The sequence below is a fragment of the Nelusetta ayraudi genome, unplaced genomic scaffold (assembly GCF_046127955.1).
Source record: "Nelusetta ayraudi isolate G7.1 ecotype Tasmania unplaced genomic scaffold, CSIRO-AGI_Nayr_v1 ptg000072l, whole genome shotgun sequence".
Lineage (NCBI taxonomy): Eukaryota > Metazoa > Chordata > Actinopteri > Tetraodontiformes > Monacanthidae > Nelusetta > Nelusetta ayraudi.
The window spans coordinates 1248647-1275563 of NW_027466122.1; the positions used below are offsets into that span (position 1 = coordinate 1248647).

Sequence of the window (26917 nt, forward strand, 5' to 3'; positions counted from 1 at the left end):
TGGCGACCCACTTTTGGCGCGCGACCCACCAGTTGAGAAACGCTGTCTTGACTCATGAATCAGAATGCGATTTAAAGATTTTAAAGATTTATTCTTTGACATTTACCTACCTGTGTGTGTGTGTGTGTGTGTGTGTGTGTGTGTGTGTTGTGGCAGCTGATGGGCGTGGCCGGGAGCGCCAGCGGGAGCCCACCTCGTCCACGCTGGAGGTGCCGGAGCAGCAGCGGACGCCCATCCATCACATCCGGTCCCGCTCGGTGTCGCCGCACCGCGAGGAGCAGGGACGAATCCGCTCGCGGCCGCCCAACGTTCCCGCCCAGAGGTGAGACGACCAATCGCGCATCAGCAGGGGGGGAAGGGGGAAGGAGGCCACGGTGGGCGTGGCCAGGAACAGCGATTGGTCACGTTTGCATGCGAGACAGTAGGGCTGCGTGACCTTTGTGCTGGACACCAACAAACACACTTCCTGCTGGACTTGGAAGCCCTGCTTCTCACTTCCTGTCTGCCTGTCTGTCTGCCTGTCTGTCTGTCTGCCTGCCTGTCTGTCTGTCTGCCTGTCTGCCTGTCTGCCTCCAGGAGTCTGGACGATGAGCTTCCTCACTCTCGTCGTTCTCGCTCCCCGACGCGCTACCACGACTCGGCCAGAGGGCGGCGCCTGGACGACGATTACCTGGACGACAGGTGTGTGTTGTCACTGTGTGTGTGTGTGTGTGTGTGTGTGTGTGCGTGTCCACGCGCTGCTCGTAGCTGCTGCCCCGCTGTGACGCTCCACTTTGTTGGTCTTCACGTGTAGATGAAAAGATGGTGAATATTTTGTGAAATTTTTGCAGAAATCCATTATGCTGAATTTTTTCCCCCTTTTTTTTTGTGTGTGAGGTTTGAGTTTCAGTGCAGTAGCTGGTGGGGTGGCTTCGGTTGGCTTGAGCGTGTGAGCGTGTGTGTGTGTGTGTGTGTGTGTGTGTGTGTGTGTGTGTGTGTGTGTGTGTTAAACAAGCAGCTGCTCTCGTGGGTCTGTTTTCTTTGTTGTTGCTGCTGCTGTTGTTGTCGTGGTTTGTTTGGTACTGTTGTTGATTTCCTGGTGTGTCATCCATCCCCACGGTAACCACAGTGAGGTCATCATGATCCACCAATCAATGCGAGGCCAAAGTGCCGAGTGCCTCCACATCAGGTAAAAATGGCCGGTTCACGACAACACGAATGTTGGTGTTTTGTGTTTGTTTGTTGGTTTGTTTGTTTTTTTTTTCTTCTCATCTTTGAAATTGTCTTTTCAAAGATGCAAAAGTCACTGAAAGAGGGAAACGTTTCATTGACACTAAGTCCTGAGTTCAAACACCAGATCGAAAAGTTTTCTGTCGTCGAGTGAAACAACTTTGGATTATTCCAACCTACAACAACACAAAAGTGTTTGAACGGTCGCCAAAAAAACTCCCAATCAAAAGAGCTCCTCCCATCCTGACGACACCAGCAGGCGGCGCCGATGAGTCGGCTGAAGCTGCAGTCTGTGATGTCTTCGGATATTTTTTATTATATTTTTTTTTTGGTAGTGACCTCCTCACGTCACGCCGCAGAACTTTTCACAAGGAAACGAGTGCTTCTAGGAAGAAAAGCCAGTTGTCTAGTTGTCCCACCAGGGGGCAGTGCAGGGCCACATCTTCGTCCCTCTCAGTCTTTCAGGTTGAAGTGTTTTTGGTCAGTTTCTCTAATTATTCACTCACAGGCTTCACGGCCGGCAGGCTGGCGTTTCTTTTATTTCACCCCAAAGTCAACTGCACATCCAGACGGCTGCAACCACAAGGAAGTACACAACACAACACAACACAGCACAACACTACACAACATCCCGTCCATACTTGCTGTGTGTAGTTGCGTTTCCATGACCCCTAAGCTGTAAAAACTTTAAGGTCGGCTCGACACCTTCTGCACTCCAAACAACACGTTCTTTTTGTGTGATTTTCTATATGATCTGTTTTTTTGTTTGTTTTCTAGTCACTGCAAATACTTTTCTCTACCCCCGCCACCCCCTTTTTTCTTTTCCCACTGGCCCCACCCCCGCCCCCACCCTCCACACACGCTCACACACACCAGCAGCAGCAGCTCCGCTCGACACACTCACACTCTGCCGCCCAAGATGCCGCTTTTATTCGGCAGTAGCCAGCCGAGCAGCAGCAGCAGGTGAGTTCCAGGTGGCTTTGAGGGACGACGACCTCTGTGACCTTGTCACATTGCTGAATTGCAAAGAAAACAAAACAACATCAAAGCCTGTTTTTTGGAATCTGAGTAGGAAATTTGAGGGCCAAACATTTCCTGGGCAGCTCTGCGTGCAGAAGATCAGGAAGCTGTTTGTTTTGTTTGTTTTGTTTTTTTTCCAGTTTTCACAAATTGAAATCCATGACACTCGTAGTCCTGCAGATTTGCCACAACATCACAACCTGGTTTTTGGTCATTTTAACGTGTTTGCAGTTTTTTTTTTTTAATCCTTTCTCAGACCAGCATCATGATTTATCATAATCTAACCAAACTTTCCTTTCAAGCATTTTTATTCTTTTTGTCCATTTTTTTCCCTTTTGTCTGTTTGCCTCCTCTCCTCCCCCCCCCCACCCCCCCCCCTTCCTCCTCCCTCCTCTTCCTCTTCCTCCTCCTCCTCCTCCATTGGATGGCATGTTGTGATGTGGCGCCCCCTAGCGATCTGCAGCCCTCTCTGGACAGGGTTAGGAGCGCTAGTGCCAACTGTCTGACTCCTGTCAGTCATGTTCCCTCATCAGAGACCCAAAGGTACAGCCTGACCCCTGTGACCCCTGTGACCTCTCTCACCCTCCCCGCCACCACACTCCCCCCTCAACCTTCCTGTAGTTTCACACTGGCTGAAAATGAACCACCCAACTATACCCACAAGCCACTGCTGTGCACCGCTGTTAGTGTTAAGATGTGATCATGCCAGTTGGCAGCAGCTGCTTCACTTTCCAGATGATCAGATGAAAGTTTTGTGTTTTTATTGACACGTCATGATGGCTGTGCTGTTCTATGGTTATTGTTGCACAACAGCTCTAGGACACCTGCGACCTTCAAGGTGTCGGTCGGCTGAACTTGAGTTCAGATTTGTTGGATTCCAAAATCCATTAAAAAAAAAAAAAAGACAAAAAATCATCAGCGGTGTGATGAGATGTTTCCAGCTCCCTCTGCTGCCCTCATGTGGCCCCGAAGGAAAAAAGATGAAATTTTGCCGGCTGTGTGTGATGTCTCCGACTGTCACACTCACACTAGCTGCGCTTCCATGAGTTTTTTACAAAATAAAAGTGATATTTCGACAAAGTACAATTGCAATTTGCAGGTGTTTCCACTGAATGGTGTGAAGCACATCAGCCGTAATTACACGTTATTCCGTCTCCTTTCCCTTTCCCCTCCATTTTCACTTGAAGTGAACTGGTCACGTGACCCCGTACGCTGACATGCAAAAAAAGTGTTTCCATGACGCTTTTGTGATATGCCTCTATATGGATACGGCTGAGAAAACACCGCATGAAAGCGTCAAAACCTTTTAGTGCTATTTGAGAGGTTTTTCCAAGTTTAGTTTCAGTTTAGTTTCAGTTTTCAGTTTTTATTATTGCCATATTTAGGTTTCGCACAATTTTGGGGGTAATGGAAATGCAGCTACTGTGGCGATCACTCAGTGAGAGCAATATTTCGTGTGTTTGTGTGTGTGTGTGTGCGCACGTAGAAAATCTTTGAGCCGCCCTCAGTCCCGGAGGCGTCCGGCCAGTCCCAGGATTCTTATCCAACACGCTTCCCCAGAAGAAGACAGGTACCCCTGTGTGGACCTCCCCCCACCCCCCACTACCACCTCCAACCTCTGGAGCTGCCGTAACCCAAACAAACCAACAGACCCAAGAGGTTTCCTTTAAAGCTAAGCTAAGCTCAGCTAAGCTAAGCTAAGTCAAGGCCTGTGACTCAGACGTGGTGAAGCATCTGATGGTCCAGGCTGCAGGAATCCTCTGCCAGGGGTTTGGTCTCTTTGGGTTAAAGCGCCGCCGGCAACGACCTCTGACCCCGCCGCTGGTTCTTCTGTCAGTAGCCGCTATAGTCAAACTGTCACTGGCGACTCCTGGTGTGGTGGTGGCGGTGGCCAATCACTTCATCTTGTATCCTCCTCAGCTGTGAGTTGGGCCACGCCCATCAGGGATAAGCAACATTCACTCTTCTGTTTTGCAAAGTGGACGTGATGCGTTTTTTTTTTTCTTTCTTTCTTTTTTTTTTTTTGTTGCTGCAGCAACAAAGGCGCAGCTCCCGGCCAATCAAATACAAGATGAAGTGAAGCCCCACCTCCAACTTTCTGCCGCTGGCCCTGAAACTGGCCGATAACACAGTGAGAGTGAAAACCAGCCGGTCCTGATAATAATAATAATAATAATAATAATAATAATATATATGATAATAATAATAATAATAATAATAATAATAATAATAATAATAATAATAATATATATGATAATATATATTAATAATAAAAACAGCCTCCTGCTGCTGTGTTTCACTCACGTTGTGCCTCTTGTAGTTCTCTCAGTGTGTCGGTTGTGTTTTCTTTTAGAACAGCAGTAGTGGTAGTTCCTCTTGATTTGTTCTGTAGTTCTCACTCGTGGTTGTTTTTGCTTCTCCTCCTCCTCCTCCTGCTGGTTCTGTTGCCTTTTAGCAGCTTGTGCAGGTTGTAGTTTATAGAAATCAGCGTCCTCGCCAACTTTCCCCGCCTTTCTGGGAGCGACACCTGAGCTCTGCTGTCCCTGTTTTCTTTGCTTTTTCTTGCCGTAGTTTGTATATATCGCGATATATCTGGAGGGGCGACGTCCTCCTCGTCCCCAGTGCCATCCGCTCCCGTGTGCGTTGTGTGTCGTCGTCTCACCTCACCTCACCTCGCCTCGCCTCGCCTCGCCATCTTTATGTTGTTTTTTTTTCCTTTTGCCGCATCCCTTGCGCCCCCTGGTGGCCGTCCTCCAGGCAGCCGCAGACGGCAGCACCTGAGTGTCGTCAGGCTCTCGGCGGCGGCAGGTAAGGCGCCGTGCAGTCTCCGCCCACTTCCTCCACTTCGACTCGTCGTTTCTTCCAAGACTTTAAAAGTAAAAATGTCCCAAGTGCAGTTCACTCCATGTTCAGAGGAGGGCGGTGCGGCGCAGCTTTGACAACAACACAAATTAGCTTCATGTAGCTGGTGCGGCGAGTGTCAGACTGCCTCTGATTGGTTGGATTGCCCAAGTCCACGTAAAGAGAGACTCGGCTCCACGTGAAGACGTTCATCAGTTTCTTTTTCTTTTCTTCTTCTTTCTTTCATTTGTCCCTCCTTCATCTCGTCCGTCCCACCTGCCGTCCATCCTCTGCTTGCTGCTGCTCTGGGTTTGTAACACACTTTTGCGACTGTGTGTGTGTGTGTGTGTGTGTGTGTGTGTGTGTGTGTGTGTGTGTGTGTGTCAGCGTGAAGCTCACCTCCATCTTGAGGGGCTCCAGAGGCTGGAGGGCTCCACCGCGGCCCCTGGGTGAGGGGGAGGCCAGGGTGTGTGTGTGTGTGTGTGTGTGTGTGTGTGTGTGTGTGTGTGTGTGTGTGTGTGTGTGTGTGTGTGTGTGCTGTGCTGTGCTTTCACATGTGCACCCTCCTCACTCCTCACTTGTTGTGCGTCAGTCAGTCAGTCAGTGTGATGCGGTGCTTCCTGTCAGTGTGGCTCCTCCTTGCTGTTGGTTCTACTTGATATTTTGCCCCTAAATTGATCTTTCACTTCTTTCATTTTATTTTATTTCATGTTGTTTTTTTTGCTGTTGCTGTTATTGTTGGGGACCAGGTAAGGCAGCTGATTGATTTAAAGCGGAAGGAGCAGGGAAGCGGTTTTCTCATTTAGGAAAGTTTTGTGTCGATGAATTTAAAGATGCGCGGTGTTGAGTTTTTCCACGACTTCCTTCTCTTTTTCTTTTCTTTGACCTTCAGAGACGCTGTGCTGCTCACTGCGACTGGAGTTTATTTTCTTGCATTTCCTTCTTGCCTTTCTGCTGCTGATGCCTCTCTCAGCAGCTCTCCTCAGACAGGGAGCGACAGCCGCTGCTGCTCTGACGGCTCTTTGCCTGTCGGCCTGTCTGGGCCGGATGTCTTATCATTATTATGACTCTTATTCTTATTGTGATGACTGAGCAGCTCTCTCTCCTGTGTGTCAGGGGCCACCTGCAAGGTGGTTCGTCTCTGTCCTCCTCAGTGACGTCCTCGGCCGCTGCCCGCAGAGTCCGGCAGCTCCCACAGCTTCCCCCCAAGAGCAGCACTGTAGAGCAAGGTGGGCCAACACTGGACTGGGCTCGCTGGTGGTCGTATAGAGAATATAATGAAATAATTACAATTATCTCGAGTGATATAAAAAAATACTTGGAAAATATTTTATAGAATAGAAATAGAAAATAATTAAAATAATATATATTTTTTTAATTATATAGAAAATAATTTAGCTTTTAAAGAATTTTTTTTTTTAGATTTAGACTCTTCATTATTTAAGCAACAATAGGAATTTCTTATAATAAAGTTTTAACAAAAACAAAAATCATACTAATGCATATTATATATACATGATAGATGTATATGTGTGTGTGTGTGTGTGTGTGTGTGTGTGTAGCCCTGGTAGCAGAGGAGTGTGTCCGTCAGCTCCAGATGAGGGTCCACTCCAATCGGGCGTCGGCTGCCACCACCTCCAGCCAGCAGGACCTTGACCGAAGCCTCAAAAACAAACGCGAGGTGGGGAACAATTTTAAAAATATATATATATATATTTTTTTTTTGATTTTTTTAAATGTTATTAATCCAGATTCATTTAATTCAGTCCGAATTGAATTATTTGACTTCAAAGAAGGAAAAACCTTCGCATCTTTCCTTTACCTTACACTGAATCCACGCCAGGTGTTTGGTTTATTTTCTATTTTTTTACAACTGTACCACTGGAAATCCGCCCTCTCGTCTGTGGGTTTCTTTTGATTTGAACTCTGTCCCGCTGGTCCCGCTGGGGTGCTCGCAGCTCTACAAGGAGCAGCGGAGGAACAGCGAGAACGTCTCCCACCGGTCCTCCGACAGCGATGTCAGCGAAGTGTCAGCCATCTCTCGAACCAGCAGTGCCTCTCGCATCAGTAGCACCAGCTACATGTCCATCCAGTCGGAGAGACCCCGCGGACGCTTCAGGTACCCTGGTTGAAGTCGGACCCTCTGTGGATTCTCAAGCCTCGGTGTCGATTTAGGCCCCGCCCACAAACCGGCTTCCCTCTCACCCGACCCCGGCCCTCCGTGTCCTTCCGTCCTGCAGCAGGGCCATGCGCGCCACCGGCCGCCACATGATGAAGAGCACCAGCGTGAGCGGCGAGATCTACGGCGCGGAGCACGCCGACGGCAGCCAGTCGGACACGGCGCTGGGCGGCCTCGGCCCCGGCGCCAAGAACCGGCGCTCCAGCCTCAGCCAGCGCGTGGTGGCCATCCTGCCCTCCCGCCGCAGCCGCAGCACCTCGCAGCTCAGCCAGACAGGTCAGAGGTCAACTGGAGCTCCAGGAGGGGGCGGCGGGGGTCATGGCCACGCCCCCTTTTTTCTCTTGAATTCGAACCGTCGCATTTTTGCAAAAGTTGTTAAATGTTGTTTGTTGTTGTTGTTGTTGTTGTTGTCAATTGCTGCTCATTGTTGTGGTCGCTGTGTTTCTGTTTTGTGTGTGTGTGTGTGTGTGTGTGTGTGTGTGTGTGTGTGTGTGTGTTGTTTCAGAGGCGGCGGGTAAGACGGTGGACAGGCAGAAAGGTAACAGCTGCGCTCAGACAGGCAGGGCCGCTCAGGCAGGAAGCTGCACAGGTGCATTGTGGGTGCACGACGAGCCCAGACAGATCAGGCAGAGAGTTTCATTTATTTATTTACTTCTTGATGTATTGATCTGTTTCCTTCCAAATTGACTTCAAACCAGCTGGTCTGTGACCTGCAGGACAGTCGATGGCCGTCGTGCACCTGCAGCAGCGCCTGCTGACCTCCAGCACGCCTCCACCCCTCCTCTCCTTCCTCCCCCCTCCTCCTCCACCTCCCCCGTCCCCCTCAACCTCCTCTCCTCCTCCACCTCCCCCCACCCTCACATCCTGGTGAAGCTCCTCCAGTTTGACTGAGTCGTGCTTCCTAACCTGTAGTGACCTCATCATCACCCCCCTCAACTCTCCCCGCCCCCTCCTCACCCACGTGTTGGTGTTTCTATTCTGGGTGGGCGGGGTCAGGATTGGTGATGTCACCGCGGGCTCCCAGTTCAGTTTGCATGGCTGAAGCTCTCCAGCCTCAAAGGTCCCATATTGTCTGATGTCATTTTACGTGTTTTACGTTTAAAGGTCCGTCTTAGAAAAAAAAAAAAAGGTCTGAACTTCAGCCCTTTGTGATGTCACAAAGTGCTCTCATGCCCCTCCCAGGCAGGTGATAACACCTCTGGCCAGGTGTTGGCTCCACCCACTGAGTTTGAATTCCTCCCAGACGTGCCCAACAAAGCATCAGTTTTAGCAGGAGGCTGTAAACACAGGGCTAAATATCATAATTGTCTTAAAACAATGGCCACTTCATTTCAATTTTTATGGAAATTATTATTATTGTTATTATTTTATTTTATATTTTTTGCACAAATCACCTAATTTTGGTGTTTTCTAAAAAATAAATGTTAAAAAACACATAAAGATGTTAAGTTGAAATGAATGTTTGGGTTTTATACATGGACACAATATGGGACCTTGAAAGCTGCTCTACACCTGGTGGAGCGCCAGAGTTCTGGAGAGTTCTGGAGTTCTGGACCTGGTCACCTCCGACCAGCTGCGACCGCTCAGCAGCTCCCGTGTCTGTGCTCCCCCTGCAGAGACGTCGACGGGCAAGAAAGGCAGCAAGTCGGGCGGCAGCGGCAGCAGCAGCATCCAGCGCAGCGTGGAGACGGGGATGGCGGTGGAGTTTCCCCGAGGAGGCTCAGGGATGAACCGGCAGGCCAGCAGGGAGTCGACGGACGGCAGCATGAACAGCTACAGCTCCGAGGGGAAGTAGGTTGACTACAAACTACGACCCAGGGGCCTTTTAGCCTTTTTTTTTTTTTTTTTTTTTTTTGAGAGAGGTTTCCATGACAAGTTTTTTATTGCCATATTTAGGTTTTGCACAATTTAACCATTTACTCATCTCAAACACTCAGCACTCAGAACGGTGACCTCTGTTGGAGTGGCCACAGTCCTGATTCCTCTTCCTTAACTTTATTGACCACTGTCTGGACTCATGAGCACTTACCTGTTACCTGCAGACACCTGTCAGTGATCTGCAGTGCTGCAGTGCATGCTGGACTGCAACACTTTTTTTTTTTTTTTTTTTTTTTTAACAATTTTTATTTAACTGAATATCTGTGTGTGTCGTCAGTCTGATCTTCTCAGGGATGCGGCTGGGCGCCGACAGTCAGTTCAGCGACTTCCTGGACGGGTTGGGTCCGGGTCAGCTGGTCGGAAGGCAAACGCTGGCCACTCCCGCAATGGGTGAGACCCTGTAGCCACTGGCAGTCTGCTCCACACCACAGAAGAAGAAGAAGAAGGAGGAGGTTGTAGAGGACTTAACCAAAACTCTCTCCCTCTCTCTCTCTCTCTCTCTCTCTCTCTCGCTCTCTCTCGCTCTCTCTTTGTGTTTTGTTCTGGTGTGAAGGCGACGTCCAGATCGGCCTGATGGACAAGAAGGGCCAGCTGGAGGTGGAGGTGATCCGGGCACGAGGCCTTACTTCCAAACCAGGCTCCAAGTCCCTCCCAGGTGATGCAGACACTGCCTGACCTCCGGCTGAGGAGGTCTCTCGGTGCTAAAGTGGGAGGGAGTGAACGAAAAATGAAAAATAAGGAAAAAAAAACAGCTAAAAAAAAATCATACTTAGTGATAACCTCCAGACTCACAAACAGCTTTTTTCCACCACATACCATGAATGCATTAAATAAACATTACCCTGCTGCCCTCTTGCACATGAGCCCCTCGATGCTCTGCACCTTAAATTCTGCACTTTAAATTGTTGCATTTTCAATGATTGAATTTTACTGCGTACTGTTTACGAAAACACCTGCAAATCGCAATTGTACTTTGTCGAAATTCTAGAAATATCGCTTTTATTTTGGGAAAAACTCTCATGGAAATACAGCGAGTGAAAATAGAGGCTTTCAATTCAATTCAAATATAGACACAAATCAACCTTATTGAGAAAACTTCTCTGAGCGCTGAGAGACCGACCTGACTGGTGAAGCGCTGGCTGAACTCACCCTCCACCTTTTCTTCCTTTTCAACTTCTTCAAACTTGCAGCCCCCTACGTCAAGGTGTACCTGCTGGATAACGGAACATGCAAAGCCAAAAAGAAAACCAAGATTGCACGCAAGACCCTGGAGCCCCTCTACCAGCAGCACCTGCTCTTCGAGGAGAGTCCCCAGGGCAAGGTGCTTCAGGTAGCCACAGCTTACTAGTGTTGTAGTCCAGACCGCACCAACCAACCGAGACCAAAGACATTATCAAGACCAGAGAGTTTCGAGACCGAGATCAGACCAAGACTTTATATATCAAAAGAAAAATAACAACAGTTCTACGAAAGCGCATTGCTGACACGCTAGAAAGAAAAAAAAAACATCGGCTCAGTATCACGTTATATAACGTGAAAATTATCACGAAAAAAAGTGATAGTTCCACATTTTAAATATATGTAGTTTCACGTTTTTACGTGATAATGTTCACGTTAAAACTTGAAACTGTCACGTTAATTCGTGAAAAATATCACGTAAAAATGTGAAACTTTCACGAAATAACGTGACAGTTTCACATTTGCTACGCAAACAAACTGTCGATACCGGGGCTGAGCAAGTCGGGCCGAGCGTAGCCACTGCGAAGCTACGTCGTCTTTCTGCCCACACGATTACATCTCCGATCTGCCGCCCTCATTGCGCCTAAATGTGAAAAGTGGGTGCAGAGTGCAGAGTGTTCCAAGAACATGACTGGTGAAGACAAAGAAAACAATCTCAAGTTGTTGTTTGACACCCCTGCTTTACAACCTTCATTTCTTCATTTAACTCAATGTGTTGAATTATTTTGCGTTCAATCCTTCCTGAGCCGAGCCTCTTCTCGCTCTTCTCCCTCCCCGCCACCAGGTGATCGTGTGGGGCGACTACGGCCGACTGGACCACAAGTGTTTCATGGGTGTAGCACAGATCCTGCTGGAGGACCTGGACCTGTCCAGCACGGTGATTGGCTGGTACAAACTCTTCCCGCCCTCCTCGCTGGTGGACCCCACCTTAGCGCCGCTCACACGGCTGGCGTCCCAGACGTCTCTGGAAAGCTCAGGACCACCGCCGGGCGTTCGGTCCTAGTGAGCAGCGCGCGGGCCGGGACGACGCCGCCGCCGCCGACCACGCCCCCTCATCCTTCCCCCATAAGCCCCTCCTCGCAGTTATTCAAAAGAAATAAAGGAGGAGTGCGGCGGAGGGCGAGACGTCAGCAGGACGGCGGCGCCGAGCCGCGCTGGTCCGCTGGTGGAAGACGCAGAGGGAGAGACAGAACTAGCCAATCAGAGTTTAGCTGGAGTCTGACAATCATGTCCTGCACCTTCACCCTCCCTCCTCCTCCTGCTCCTCTTCCTCCTCCGACGTTCCCACGGCGTTTCTCCACTTCTTCTCTTCCATGATGTCGCCTTTATTTATTTTTTTCTTTCTTTATTTTCTCTTCAGAGTATTTTTTCCCCTCCCCCTTTGGGCAGAGCACCTGATCAAAGTGGTCGCCTCCACCTGGTAGCCCCCACCCCCACCCTTCACCTCATCCTCCAGCCAATCAGAGTAGAGTCCCTCCCCCGGCATTGACTAGACTAGCGGGGAAAGCGAAGCGTCGCGGTGCATTTTTAGCAGCTTTGTCGACTGAAAGCAAGCACAAGAGAGGTTTCAAACCTTTCGCCGGGAAGGAAGGAAGGAAGGAAGGAAGGAAGGAAGGAAGGAAGGAAGGGAGGGAGGAAGGAAGGAAGGAAGGAAGAGTTCAGAGGCCAAAACATTGTTTTTTTTTTTATGACCTTCCCTGTTTATTACCTGTCTTTTGGTTCAGGACGGCACTGTAGACGGTGCAGACTCCCTCTGTTTGTGTTTTAAAGGTCAGGTCAGTTCACCCCCCCCCCTAACCCCCTCCTGACCTCGTCCTCCTTCAAACTCCCCCTGCTGGGAGGAAGCAGCATGACTCGGGAACCCCGCCCTCCCCCCCACAACCAAACACACTCACCTTTGGCCCCAAGGTGCATGCATGTTTCTTTGGTTGCCTTTGTTTACTCTTCTTCTTCTTCTTCTTCTTCCTTTTATTTTGGTTCTTGCGTTCTCGACTTTTTGTTTTTTTTACAATTTTTTTTAAACTTTTTTTTTTGCTTTGTTTTTTTTATTTTGTAAAGTAGAGGACGAGGCAAATTAACAAAACGATTCTCAAAAAAAACTAAACCAGACAAAAAAAAGGAGAAAAAAAGACTAGACTGTGTGTGTTAGTTCCACATACTTTTAGGCCAGCTTGTATGTTGCATGTTCTTGTACAGTTTGCTCGTACTGAATATGAATACAAAAACCGAGAAGAAGCCGAGCCACACCCCCCCAGCCCGCCCCCTGGCAGGAGGGGACCAATAGGGGGAGAGTGATCAACTTTGCCCAGGCCACGCCTACTACTTTGGGTCTAAATATACATATTAGGGGGTCTCTGGGTTTTTATGGTTTTTTGGTTTTTGGTTTGTTTGTTTTTTAAAGAAAAAAGGGGGGAAAAAAAACACCTGTTTAACATGTGTGGAACCGTTTTGACAACAACAGTGCTGTTGTGTAGAACTGAGCGTCCTCGACCCCCGCCGCCACAGCGCCCCCTCCGGGTGGCTCTGAGGGCGTCGCCGTTCTAAAGTGTCGTGGGGCTGGAGACCCAGATAGAGAATGTGTGAATAACGGCTCAATGTATATGAAATATCATTATGAGTTTTGACAGAAATTATAAAGATATAGATATATGAATAATGAAAGAGTGTATCTGATTGCACACACACACACACACACACACACACACACACACACACACGCAAACTTTGTACATTACCGGGATGAATCAGCTTGTGGTTACAAACAAAGAACGACAACTACGGGAACGACGACGACAACCTGGCTGAGACAAACATTCCTGGTCGTGTGGGAAAAAGGAACGTGCGTCCTGCGGAGGTGCTCAAGCTGCTGAGCGGCACCGAGCCACAACAGGGCGCCAATAGGCCTTTATTTTTGACCCAGTTGCAGGAAAAAAAGAAAGTATATATATATATATATATATATATAAAAATACATATATATATATATGTAGAGAGAGAGAAAGAGAATATAAGAAAAACCATGCTAACAAATTGGGACGTGTTTTACTTTCTTCCTCCTTGTCCCCCCTTCCCCCCTCGGTTGTTGCTGGTGGTTTGGACTGGACTTCTGAAACCAACCAGAGATGTAATTTTTTGCAGACGTTTGCGTTGAAACCCTCGGCGGTGTGGCCGACTGCCCTTTCCTTTTGTCAGTATTACTCCAGGAATACTGATTGTTTACAGCCCACGGCTCCCCCCCCCAACCCCCCCATCCTTCCTCCTCCTCCTCCTCCTCCGCCACTGCCCCCTCCCCCCGTCCGACCACCATTTTAGACAAAAAAAAGAAAAAAAAAGAAATGAAAAAAAGGACAAAGTATTCACTGCAACAGTTCTTGTTTGTATAACAGATGTGGCTCTAATGATGTGTATGTTTTATATTCAAGAGTTCATTTTTATTATTTACAAATAAAAGACTGTGTGGAAGACGACCACGGCGTCCAGTTAGTTACTGTCGAGACGATGAGAAAAGTGCGAGAAAGGAAAATCTGACTGAAAAATCAAGTCCATCTCTGGGGACCCGTCTATTCCCTGGAGTGAGAGTAGCTCCGACGAAATGGTATGGGTATATTTTCTTGTCCAATCAGGATACATTAATACAAGTGGAGCATGCGTATTCTCTGTAAATACAAAGTTGATTGAATAAAATTCTTCTTATATAGATTTATTTTATATTTAATGCCGAGTAATCAGTGCACGCGGTGATTAAAACGGAACAGGGAGCGACTCTTTCTTGATGTCTGTGTGCAGGGCCGGCCCAAGCCTCCTTGGGGCCCAAAGCAAAATTTGATTTTGGGGCCCTCCCTCTATTTCAGCCAATATTGATTGTTGATCATTCACACACCTACAATGAGTTCAATGCAGCTCTGGCAGTGTTTACATCCTATTGATGGCCTGACATGTCTTTACACATGTATGTGTTACACGTTGAAATGATGCTGTTGCTGTATCTCCAAAGGTAAAATAATCAGAAACATAAGTAATACCAATGCAAACTTAACACGAATAATTTCAATTAATTCATCATGGATCACGTCCAGGGTGCCACATATGGTTTTCAATCTCAAAGGGTAGCACATCCAGCTATAAGAGTGTCCTGGGGTTGATTTACACAATATTCCAAATTATAAAGCACAAAGTGAGGTATATCATCTAGTCTTACTGAAAGTAACAAAAATAAACAGGTAGACAATGTTCTTACTGTAAATGTGTCCTCTGGTTTATTATTTTTGGTTTCAAAAAAGTGCAACAGCAAGGTGCAACAATAAGTTGCAGTGCAAGAACAACAATAGCTCCTGAGGGATGTGTCCTTTTTTGCAACATTGTTTCGCCTAACCACCTGTGCTTTGGATGCGCAGTGTGTACTGCATGTCGGGAGCCGACGTTACACTTTTTTTTTTTTTTTTCTTGGCAGGAGGCACCGGTGCAAGCGAAGCTTTAGCTACAGAAGCATTAAGAATCACTAGGTCTACATCAGCAGCTGCACTCTGTTGAAAGTGTGTTTTTGTACAATAATATATCTTTGATCATATAGAAATCATCATGGAGAAGAATTTTTTTTTTTTATTTATTTATTTTTTTTTTTATTATTATTGCTCTTGGGGACCCCTTGGGGCCCTAAGCCGTCGCACTTCGCTTATGCCTTGGGCCGGCTCTGTGTGTGTGTGTGTGTGTGTGTGTGTGTGTGTGTGTGTGTGTGTGTGTGTGTGTGTGTGTGTGTGTGTGTGTGTGTGTGTGTGTGTGTCTGAGAGAGAGAGACAGTGTGATCTCTGGCACCATCATGTGGTGCACATTGGCAACTGCACCCATTATACAACTAAAGAAAGATTAGAAAATATACGGTTGTGTTGACATTAAGATAGTAAACAAACGCAAAAAATGTATAACAAATTCGAGATGATAGAATATAATATTGTAAATGCACCAAAAAAAAAAAAAAAAATCGACACAAAAGGTATTGAGTATACTTCGTATATAAGTAGTCCCCAAAAGGTTTGCACTCCTATTGCATGATGTATATTTACTTCGCCTGGAAATAAAACACAACGACAAAATCAACCGTTTGAGGTAACGCACCAAACTAGCGTGGAAAAGGGCAACCAATCTATCTGTCAATAATCTATCAGACGACGTGATCGCCAATCCCTCGAAGGGCAAGAAGGGAGGGAGAACTGAAAGTGAAAGCAATTTTTCTCCTTGGTCATTTCGAACACTGTTGACGCCATTTCGCGGGGTGAGTCCTCACTAATAACTGGTTAATACGCGTTAAATCTAAAGTTAGTGTTCTTTTGCTTTGCTGTTGTGTGTCACTCTTTTGTGTCGGGCGATGCAAACGAAGTTTCGCGTCATCCTTTTTGACGATACGACGACAGAAGAGAAGACGTTTTGGAAACCAGGGAGCTTAAAACCTCGCATAAATCCCGCATTAATCTAGAATCGCGTGTATAATAATAATTGTTCGTGCGGCGTAGTTTGACTTGGTTTGTTCGTGCGGCGTAGTTTGACTTGGTTTGACACTGCTGTGCCCAGTGGTGTGTAGCCTACGTGATACGCAGGTATACGCTGTATAACCACGAGGAACTGTTCCGAATTGACGCACAACCGCTTTTCCCTTTCACGTTAAAAAAAAAAAAAGAAAGAAAGAAAAGAAAAAGTGATTTAAAGGACGATTTGTGACGTTTGACGTTTTGTTATCGGTTTGGGGTGTTGAGAGTAAAATTCCACCCCAAATTCACTCCAGAAGCAGTTTAACGCGATACGCTGGAAAAGGAAGCCAGAGAGGTCTGGAAAGGAAGCCGCCATTTTATTTTTTTTTTATTATCATTATTGTTCTTTTTTTTTTTAAACACACATTCGCCGCTGTGCTTTCCACCTTTAAAAGAAAATCCGCTATTTGACCAATAGATGGCTGTGCCTATCCCAACACTGTTCAACATATAAAATCCAGCGAATCATTGTATCTAGATTGAGGTAGATTTTTGGCTAAATTAGACTGTACAAATTGACATGTGAGGTGTCATTGGAAAGCCTAGGAGCTCTGCTATCACAATCAGCTAAGACATTTCACGGGAAATCATTTTTGCCCATTTGGGGGGACTTCAAAGTAGGCAACTTTATCATTCACATTACTCTATTTCTCATTTTTGTTAATGATTATTTAAAAAAAGATTACACAGTAAAATTTGATAAAGTAACAAAGGTCCCAGAACAAAGTTCACTGACTCTCTGCATGATTTTTTTTTTTTTTTTCCCTCAGGCTGACTGAAGATCAGGAAATAAGTGGCTGAGAGGAGGACGTGAAGGCCGGAGCAGGGTTCAGCTGTGTGTCTTACAGGTAATATGAATCTTTGGTTGACTGGATGTTCCTGGTTTGATATCTGGGTGTGCTCCCATTTGTTTTTCAGCCCACTATTATTCTTTTTGCTTAATTTGCTGTTCAGTGGAGAACAGAACGAGAGGAAGTTAATTAATAAATAAATGCATTAAATAAATATTATTTCATGCAGTTCACTTTGATTGAGTTTCTTGATGCTCTCTGTCTTCTGAGCTCACTGTCTGTCTGCTTGATGATTTACCTCAGGCTGACTGAAGATCAGGAGATGAGTGGTCGAGAGGAGGACAAGGAGGCCGGAGCAGAGTCTCCAGGGTTCAGCTGTGTGTCTCTAAAGAGTGACCGGTCCATGGGTCAACGTGAATACTTCAGCGCGGAACCTGGACCCTCACTGGCAAAGTAAGAAAAACACTGTGATTGTCTAATACAGAGAACTGACTCAAGAGATAACTTACTTCACAGGTTGTATGAATCTTTGGTTGACTGGATGTTCCAGGTATGATATCTGGGTGTGCTCCCAATTTTTTTTTTTTTTTTTTTTTTAATTTTAGCCCACTATTATTCTTTTTGCTTAATTTGCTGTCCAATGGAGAACAGAACGAGAGAAAGTGCCAGACAGCACAACAAAATGAATAAATAAATGCATTAAATAAATATTATTTCATGCAGTTCACTTTGATTGAGTTTCTTGATGCTCTCTGTCTTCTGAGCTCACTGTCTGTCTGCTTGATGATTTACCTCAGGCTGACTGAAGATCAGGAGATGAGTGGTCGAGAGGAGGACAAGGAGGCCGGAGCAGAGTCTCCAGGGTTCAGCTGTGTGTCTCTAAAGAGTGACTGGTCCATGGGTCAACGTGAATACTTCAGTGCTGAACCTGGACCCTCACTGGCAAAGTAAGAAAAACACTGTTATTGTCTAATACAGAGAACTGACTCAAGAGATAACTTACTTCACAGGTTGTATGAATCTTTGGTTGACTGGATGTTCCTGGTTTGATATCTGGGTGTGCTCCCAATTTTTTTTTTTTTTTAATTTTAGCCCACTATTATTCTTTTTGCTTAATTTGCTGTTCAATGGAGAACAGAACGAGAGAAAGTGCCAGACAGCACAACAAAATGAATAAATAAATGCATTAAATAAATATTATTTCATGCAGTTCACTTAGCTTGAGTTTCTTGATGATCTCTGTGTTCTGAGCTCACTGTCTGTCTGCTTGATGATTTACCTCAGGCTGACTGAAGATCAGGAGATGAGTGGTCGAGAGGAGGACAAGGAGGCCGGAGCAGAGTCTCCAGGGTTCAGCTGTGTGTCTCTAAAGAGTGACTGGTCCATGGGTCAACGTGAATACTTCAGTGCTGAACCTGGACCCTCACTGGCAAAGTAAGAAAACACTGTGATTGCCTCTCCTTCTTTCCGTCTCCTTACTGAATCCAAAAAGTCACCAAGGTTTGTGAACCGATTAGACAGTGACGTCGACTGAGACATTAGTGTTCATGTCCGGTTCTCAACAACTCATTTGAGATGTTCCAAACTGTCTTCACAGAAGGAGAAAGAAGAGTGGCGGTTGTGAGGAGCAGCGGCTGTATGGGGCGAGACTGCAAACTGCCAGTCACACCAAGACTGCTGACAGTAAGACTGTTCACCTGCATATCCTCCACATCTCACTCCTTCATGTCAGGACCTGCAATAGAAGATCCAGAGATAAAAGATTCACTGATGTTTGAGAACTTCAAGAAAATACAAACTAGTTTCTTTTTAACTTTTACAATTTCAGATTAAAGTTGTTGCTGTTAAAAAAATATTAAAATGAAATAAATAAACATTGTTTATTTTATTTTTTTCTCCAACATTTTCTCTGCTCCAGTTGTTTATCAGCATAAAGACCATCTGAAGAGGAAATCTGAACGTGTGACTGAAGGAACCAGTGAAGCAAGAGTTAAAACCCTCCTCGACAACGTCTACACTGAGCTTTACATCACTGAGGGACTGAGTGAACATATGAACATCCACCATGAGTTCGGGCAGCTGGAGACCAAGGCCAGGAAGAGCATGCACGACCGTTCAATCAAGTGCAACCAAATCTTTGACCCTATAGCTGAGCAGCAGGGACACAGTGTCAGAGTGGTGCTGACCAACGGAGTTGCTGGGGTTGGAAAAACCTTCTCAGTGCAGAAGTTCATTCTGGACTGGGCCAAGGATCTGGAGAACCAAGACCTTCATCTGGTGGTTCCTCTCTCATTCAGGGAGCTCAACTTGGTCAAAGAGCAGCACTACAGTCTTCTGGAGCTGCTCCATGTTTTCCATCCAACGTTAGAGAAGCTCACAGTAGAGCAGCTGGATGTCTGCAAACTTCTCTTCATCTTGGACGGCCTGGATGAAAGCAGACTGGCTCTGAACTTTCGGGGCAACCAGGTTGTGACTGATGTCACTCAGAAGAATCCAGTCAGCATCCTGCTAACAAACCTGATCAAAGGAGATATGCTTCCCTCGGCTCTGCTGTGGATAACTTCCAGACCTGCCGCAGTCAATAAGATCCCTGCTTCATATGTTGACAGGCTGACAGAAGTACGAGGCTTCACCGATGACCAGAAGGGGGAGTATTTCAAAAGGAGGTTTAAAGATAATGAAGATGTATCCAGCAGGATCATCTCCCACATCAAGGCCTCAAGGAGACTCAACGTCATGTGTCAGATCCCGGTCTTCTGCTGGATCACTGCCACAGTTCTGGAGCACATATTGAGCTCAGAACAGGGAGGAAAGCTGCCCAAGACCCTGACTGACATGTACTCACACTTCGTGCTGGTCCAGACCAAGAGGAAGCAGCAGAACTATGCAGGAGACCATCAGACCACAGATCCACACGGGCTGGTGGCGGCTGACAGGGAGGTTCTTCTGAAGCTGGGTCATCTGGCCTTTGAACATCTGGAGAGTGGAAACATCATGTTCTACAGTGAAGACCTGGAGAAGTGTGGTCTCAGTGTGACTGAGGCCTCTGTGTTCTCAGGAGTTTGTACAGAGATCTTCAAAGGAGAGAGTGTCATCCTCCAGAAATCTGTCTACTGCTTTGTTCATCTGAGTGTTCAGGAATTCCTGGCTGCTGTCTACATCTTCCACTGTTATGCCAAGGCAAAGGTCCTGGAGAATTTTCTGAAAAAGCTGGAATCAAATGATTCCCTTGGTGAGGGTGGTTCCTCTGTATTAAAGGTTAGAGGCTTTGGCCAGACCATCGATGAGTTTCTGAGAACAATCATGAAGAAATACCTGAATAGTACAAATGGTCACTTTGACCTCCTTATTCGCTTTCTCCATGGACTCGCTCTGGAATCCAACCAGAGACTCTTACAAGGCCTGCTGGGCCCCAGCGACAATGATCCAGAAGCCATACAGAGGGCCTGCAAGAACCTGAAGGAGATGAACACTGGTGGTATCGCTCCTGACAGGAGCATCAACATCTTCCGCTGTATGCTGGAGATGAACGATCACTCGATACATCAGGAGATCATAGAGTTCCTCAAGTCTAGGAACAGATCAAAGGAACTCTCAGAGATGCAGTGTTCTGCTCTGGCCTACATGCTGCAGATATCTGAGGAGGTTCTGGATGAGTTGAACCTGGAGGAGTACAACACAACTTTCGAGGGGAGATTAAGACTGATTCCAGCTGTGAGGAACTGCAGAAAGTTTCAGTAAGTCTACGTAATATATAAAGAGATAATGTAGCAATAAAAAAAACAGCACCTGTCAGTATGACAGTAATTTGAAATACATCTCTTTTATAAAACTTCACTACTTTCTTTTCCACCTACCTGCTTTGAATGTGGAACTAGCAGAACTGAGTAATTGAGTAAAAACCCAAATGAACCATCAGGCAATTGGTCAGTTAACCAGTCGGTCAATCAGTCAGTCAACTTTATCATTTCACCAATGTAATGCCTTTACAACAACTAAATATTTACCATAGTGATTTGCATTGAATTTAAAAAAGCTTGCACAGGTAATATATGTAAATGTACACACACACACACACACACACACACACACACACACACACACACACACACGCACGTACATACATTTAGTTATATACATAAAATATTTCCCTCAATGTTTCCCTTATTTTCTTGTTATTTTGCAGTTCCAATCCTTTATTCAAGACAATCAGTAGATCATAAAATGTAACAGAAGCAACAAATGGCAACACACACACACACAGTGAATTTAAAATGATGCTCAGCTCACTGGTCAGAGTTCACATCTCAGCCTTGAACAAAAATGTTCTCCAAGAGTTCTCCGAGAGTAACTTCTGGTGTTCCCCTCCTTTGTTGCAGGCTTTCTAATAGCTTCCTCTCAGACAGTCACTGTGAAGTCGTGGCCTCAGCTCTGGAGTTCAACCCCTCCAACCTCAGAGAACTGAACCTGAGTCAGAGCGAGCTGCAGGATTCAGGAATGAAGCAGCTCTGTACTGGACTGAAGAGTCCAAACTGCAGGCTGGAAGTTCTCAGGTCAGTCCCTGGTTCCACTGATGGACAGTGTGTATCAACTGATCCACAGTGACATAAAGACTCATGGAACTGGAGATAAATACATTTTGATCTCCACTGTTCTTTATTCAGATTGGTGAGCTGCAGTTTGTCTGTGACCAGCTGTGATCTTCTGACCTCGGCTCTGAAGTCCAACCCTTCCCACCTCAGATACCTGGACCTGAGCACCAATGACATACCGGGTTCAGGGGTGGAGCTCAGTGGTTTTCTGAAGAGTCCAGACTGTAACCTGGAGATTCTGAGGTCACTTCACCCTGTTCATATCACAGACTGTGCATTTTGGATTATCATATGCTAGTTTATTTTGTTTGTTTTGTACAGTTTGTTCCAGCATTAAATGCATCGCTTGCTCTTTATTCAGATTGAGGTGGTGCAACTTCTCCAACACCAGCTGTGAGAGGCTGGCCTCGGCCCTCAAGTCCAACCCCTCCCACCTCAGGAAGCTGGATCTGAGCGGCAACAGCAACCTGCAGGATTTAGGAGTGAAGCTGCTGGGGGACTTTCTGCAGAGTCCAGGGTGTCGACTGGAGACGCTGAAGTCAGTCAAGAGTCAACGCTGAATTCATTTGTGACCTATTATACTAATTTCCTTTGTATTTGATTTCTGGCCCCCCCAGAGCAGCAACACACGATTCCCCGCACTTAAAGCTTTGCAGATCTATGTATCTCGCTGCTCGTTTCCTCGTATTTCCTGCATCCTGCGAAAACGGTCGGTTTTACTTCACTCCGCCCCCGGCCTCCTCCGTGTACGCCTCCCGCCCAACCCACTCGGCTGTGATTGGTCGCTGCTGAGCCTCACTTCCTCAGTGTGCCGGTGCGGGAGTTGAGAGTAAACGGCAAACTTTACGAAACACGCACAATTTAAACACTTACCGTCGTGAAGGCTTCACCCTTTAGCCGCTGTTTTACCAGCTAATCCGGCTTCGTACGGAATCAGCGTGGGCTGAGTTACAGCCGCAAGGCGGACCGAAGGTCCCTGGACGTTTTTTGTGCCTTCCGTGTCACCGGAAATACATTTTACTTTGTGTACTGACTGTGTTTTTGCGAGACGTTTTTAATAGGGCTTAGAATGATTTGGTTTCATACTGTTGACTTGTATCAAAACACTGTCCGAGCAGAGAAAATATGGACGCTGAAACGATCACTTCAGTCATAGAGTGGTTTATTATTAGACAAGAATATCTGCACAACTTCCGTCCACACCAAGCACAAAGCAGAAAGAGCTCTACACAACCGATGTTAACATGCTGGCAGCGTGAACATCGCTATAAGGAGTGAAACTTGCGAGTCAAAATCGCTGCCTCTTCAGTTACGCTGCCAGTGAACACAACACATAACAAGCAGAGCACGGAGTTAGCGGTGGTGGCTAACAGTTCATCAACACCATTCAGCGGTTGTACGTTGCAAGTAGTCTTAAAACTAATGTTGCTTGAGGTCTCAATACACTCACAGTCCTCATACATGTTTTCAAATATTGCCGTGGCTGACTATTCTCTCGTCGTCCACCAGGGGGCCGAGTCGAGCGGGGGAGGGCGGAACCAGTCCGAGAGTGTGCCTGAGCTTAGCCATGAAAGGAGCTCCGGAACGCATTCACGTCAATTCATTCCCAGTGTTAAAAAAAACTCCGTGAACAGAGCGTTTAGAACCATGCCCAACAACCTGCCTGACTCACGTCCAAACGCACGAACCTCATTATTTGACGATTTCGGATCGTTTGACGATAGGGTTCAACATTGTAACAGTATTTTGAGCTCAGATAAGTGGAAAAGCATCATAGGTGCCCTTTAATGGGATATTGTGATCCAATACGTTAATGTGTAGATCAGGGGCGGATCTAGGATTCTAGGAGATCAGGGGCTTAGCCCCGAGGGTGCAGATCCCGATTTATTTTTTCCGTCTATTTTTGGTGCCTCCCACACAAAACCACAATTTTTTGTACTTCAACTTACCACCAATTCAAAGCCGAGAAAGGCATGGAGAACCGCCTTATATCATGAACATGGTATATAGGCGTGATCGCCGATCATCTGCACGGGCAGGCGGGCAGCCAGACACCCAATGCGCGGCGCACAAAGACAAAAAATATATGCGTCTTCCCTTTACCCATGCGGCCGGGACAAACAACGTCCCGTCTGGGACACACCTCTTTTAGCTCAACTACGGGACGTCCCGGTTAATACTGGACGGTGGGCAACCTGATAGCCAGCTAGCAAAATAAGTCAAAGCTTCACAAACCTGGAACATCAGTCTGTTTGGCAGCAGCTGTTGCTGCTGCTGGTGGTGGTGGTGGTGGTGGTGAAGCTGTCTGCTTTTTGAAAAAGCTTCTGATATCCATTGATATCCCTGTGTAGCCTATCCGCTTAAAATTTGCCGCGGAGGCGCTTGACTCGTAGACGCTGGCAGCGACGAGAGGGAAACACTTCTTCTTCTGGACAGGCAGGCTACAGGCTGCTTTCCTGCGCATGCTGCCACTCTGGTGAATTCCAGTACTGCACATTATACTCAGACCAGCTCAGAAGCGAGATCCGGGGCTCTTGAGAAAACATCTGGGGCTTGAGCCCAAGTAGCCACCCCCTAGATCTGCCACTGGTGGAGATACTAAAGAAAATGACTTTTCTTTGATGAATGGACTGAAAATCCTTTGGAAAATCCTTTGATTGCTGTTTTCTGTCTTCAGTGAGTTCAGAACTTATTTTATGTGGCAACATGATCACATGATGACAATCCAGCGACACAAAGACTTGATTTAACATCCAGTGATCAATGATGTTCAAAACCTCAACTTGCAAAAAGATCTTAATCTCCATCCTTTATTCTCAACTCAGGTTGAGGGGCTGCAATTTGTCCAGGTTCAACTGTGATTGGCTGGCCTCAGCTCTGAAGTCCAACCCCACCCACCTCAGGAAGCTCAACCTGAGTGAGAACGACCAGCTGCAGGATGAAGGAGTGGAACTGCTGAGTGGTTTCCTGAAGAGTCCAGGGTGTCGACTGGAATCTCTGAGGTCGGCTCACTCTCTTCATTTCACAGAATGTTTTTTTGGATTTTTTATTATTATGAAAGATTATTGACAATATCTTGACAAAAACTGTCTTAATGCCACTCAGTGGCTGCCGACTGAAGCAAGCGTTCACATTTTGATTGTGTGACCATCGTGGGATGAAGAACTGGATCTGGATATAAATGTGTTTTTATTCTGTATCATTTCTCCTCTGGTGCAGGTTGTGGGACTGCGGTTTATCCAACACCAGCTGTGACTGGCTGGCCTCAGCTCTCAGGTCCAACCCCTCCCACCTCAGAGAGCTGGACCTGAGCGACAACGGCCTGCAGGATGGAGGAGGAGTGGAGCTGCTAAGGGGTTTTCAGCAGAGTCCAGACTGGCGCCTGGAGACTCTGAGGTCAGTGCCGGTTTGGAATTTTAGGACTCCGTTATTGTTTATGGTTCTTCTGTACAACGGCTCAGTGTCAGTCAAACAGGCTCCATAATCACATGTTCATGTGTTTCATGTCATGTTGGGACTGAGGAGTCTTTTCTGTTCTTCTCTCTCCAGCTTGGAGTGATGAGTCAATGCTGAAGCATCGCTCCCTGAAGAGCTCCCTCTGCCTGTGACTGATATACAAATACACAACAAATCACTACAAATACATGTGTGTGTGTGTGTGTGTGTGTGTGTGTGTGTGTGTGTGTATGTATGTATGTGTGTTTATGTGTGTGTGTGTGTGTATATATATATATATATTTTTTTTAATATATGTATATATATATATATATACATATATATATATATATATATATATGTATATATATATAAGAATACAATATATCAATATAATATTAATTAATTATACACACATATATATAAATAATATATTTTTTCACTTTCATAAGCATTTCACGCTTTGCACAACTTAAGCTCCTGCTTATCAGCTGACCCTGCTGGTCAACTTGCATCCTCCCTTCCATTGTTCTGTTTGCCAACTTAGTTGCTGGTGGTGGGAGAGTTGCTCTCTCTACCTCGGGCTTTCCAGGTTAGCGCTTGGAAGGAAGGGGAGGTCCTGGAAAAAAGCTACAGCAGCAAAATTAAACAAACAAATAAAAAAATAAGTGACTGATGAATTATAAAGTTTGACTGGAATAAACTGTTTGTATACGTTTTTATCAAAAATAAAAATCATTTAATTATGTAAAAACAGAAGAACCCTGTCTCCGTGTCGTGGTTTGATGGTGCTGTAGTGGTCTAGGTGTAAGAAACAGGAAGTTGGGGGTTTGAATCTTCTGACACACATGGCCACTGTGTTTTCAGGTGCAACTCCCCAAAAAGAAAGATAAATGTGCAAGGAGAGGCTCAGGTGAAGGAAGTCGTGTGTGTGTTTTTTTTTTTCCTTTACTCTTTTGAGAGTCGATAGTGTGTATTTAAAAAAACAACAACCAAAAAACAAGTCCAACAGCGCAAAAAGAACGACAAATGTTTGAGTGGTGTCGCAAGTGTAGACAGCTTGCTTGGTGTGTAGGAGTGTGTAGGACTGTGTGCGCGCCTGAGGTTGCCGGTTCAGCTGCTTTAAGATTGTGTTGATGCGTTTGTCTTTCCCTGCCATGACTCGGGTGGGTCATTTCAATCCTTGACACTGCCACCAGGGTGACCTTATCTAAAGTTTATCTAGAAAATATCGCAATAACCAATAATTATACCCATCCCACCCACCCACCCACCCCAACCTCAAAAATGTGTCAAATTACTTTTTTTTTTTTGGCAAAGTTGGACATTTTGTCGCCTCCTCATCCATCTTCCCGTTCTCTGTCCTCCTATGAGCTCGTCCCTCCGCGTCTTCCAGCCTCTCCCACTCCTCCTTTTCCCCTCCGTGTCTTCTGTCGCTCTCAGTTCTGATTGATCCGCTGATTACGTGGGGCCCACCGTCGTCGTCGGCGCCGCTGCGGCTACGCAGAGGAGCTAATTTATGTAGCCAGCGTAGCACATCGTCAGTCAGACATCAGTCAGCGGCTGGACACGGCGGCGGCGGCAGCCTCCCGAGGCCTGACATATGTTGTTTTGTTGTTTTGATTGCAATTAAGGGGACGTGTCCAAGTATTAAGGAAGCAGTGGAACGTGGCCGCGGCAATATGTTCACCGCTTAATGACACCAGAGTGGAGGGAGAGCGGCGGGGAGGAGGTGGGCTCTTTGCCGGTAGACGCACACACCTCCACATTGTGTGTGTGTGTGTGTGTGTGTGTGTGTGTGTGTGTGTTTGTGTGTGTGTGTGTGCGCGCGCGCGCGCGCGAGCGACAGCAAACCCTCAAAACGACCGACGACTCGTTTTACTGAAATGTGTTGAAATCTGTGCGATGCTAGCCATGAATAAACCCGGTGCTAACGCTGATGCTAATGCTAATCGCAATCGGCTGTAGCTGCATTTCAAAACATAAAAAAACTGCTCAGGGAAACACCTGAACTTGGAAAGAAACCTCTCAATTATGGCTAAAAGGTTTTGGCGCTGTCATGAGGTGTTTTTCCAGACGTGTCGATATAGAGGTATTTCGCAAGTGTCATTGAAACACTTTTTCCGCATTTACATGTTAGCGGACATGTACGGGGTCACGTGACCAGTTCACTGCAAGCGATAATGGCGCATTATGTTTGTACCGAGGAGA

At 46.4% G+C, this 26917-nt stretch overlaps 2 protein-coding genes across 14 annotated transcripts in view; both read left to right on the forward strand.

Moving 5' to 3' along the window:
* The window catches only part of rims1a (regulating synaptic membrane exocytosis 1a), a 49866-nt gene extending 36033 nt beyond the window's left edge, over positions 1-13833 (forward strand). For 6 of the 13 annotated variants that reach the window (XM_076043001.1, XM_076043002.1, XM_076043006.1 and 3 more), the window contains 16 exons: positions 157-322; positions 577-681; positions 1109-1168; positions 2683-2772; positions 3716-3799; positions 4987-5037; positions 6187-6299; positions 6633-6751; positions 7029-7189; positions 7311-7525; positions 7755-7787; positions 8866-9040; positions 9405-9517; positions 9681-9782; positions 10318-10457; positions 11151-13833. In XM_076043001.1, coding sequence (XP_075899116.1) covers positions 157-322; positions 577-681; positions 1109-1168; positions 2683-2772; positions 3716-3799; positions 4987-5037; positions 6187-6299; positions 6633-6751; positions 7029-7189; positions 7311-7525; positions 7755-7787; positions 8866-9040; positions 9405-9517; positions 9681-9782; positions 10318-10457; positions 11151-11369 — 1946 coding nt within the window. In that variant the 3' untranslated portion in view covers positions 11370-13833. The remainder of the gene's footprint in view (positions 1-156; positions 323-576; positions 682-1108; positions 1169-2682; positions 2773-3715; positions 3800-4986; positions 5038-6186; positions 6300-6632; positions 6752-7028; positions 7190-7310; positions 7526-7754; positions 7788-8865; positions 9041-9404; positions 9518-9680; positions 9783-10317; positions 10458-11150) is intronic. The other 7 variants (XM_076043011.1, XM_076043014.1, XM_076043007.1 and 4 more) reach the window with 6 other exon arrangements.
* Positions 13834-15584: 1751 nt separating this feature from the next.
* LOC142899446 (NACHT, LRR and PYD domains-containing protein 12-like) lies at positions 15585-25004 on the forward strand. The gene is made up of 13 exons (XM_076043019.1): positions 15585-15635; positions 16659-16736; positions 16983-17132; positions 17477-17626; positions 17964-18113; positions 18277-18362; positions 18598-20416; positions 21059-21232; positions 21344-21514; positions 21633-21809; positions 24097-24273; positions 24491-24667; positions 24821-25004. The coding sequence occupies exons 3-13, from the start codon at positions 17002-17004 to the stop codon at positions 24828-24830; spliced, it is 3222 nt and encodes a 1073-aa protein (XP_075899134.1). The 5' UTR covers positions 15585-15635; positions 16659-16736; positions 16983-17001; the 3' UTR covers positions 24831-25004.
* The last annotated feature ends 1913 nt before the right edge of the window (positions 25005-26917 follow it).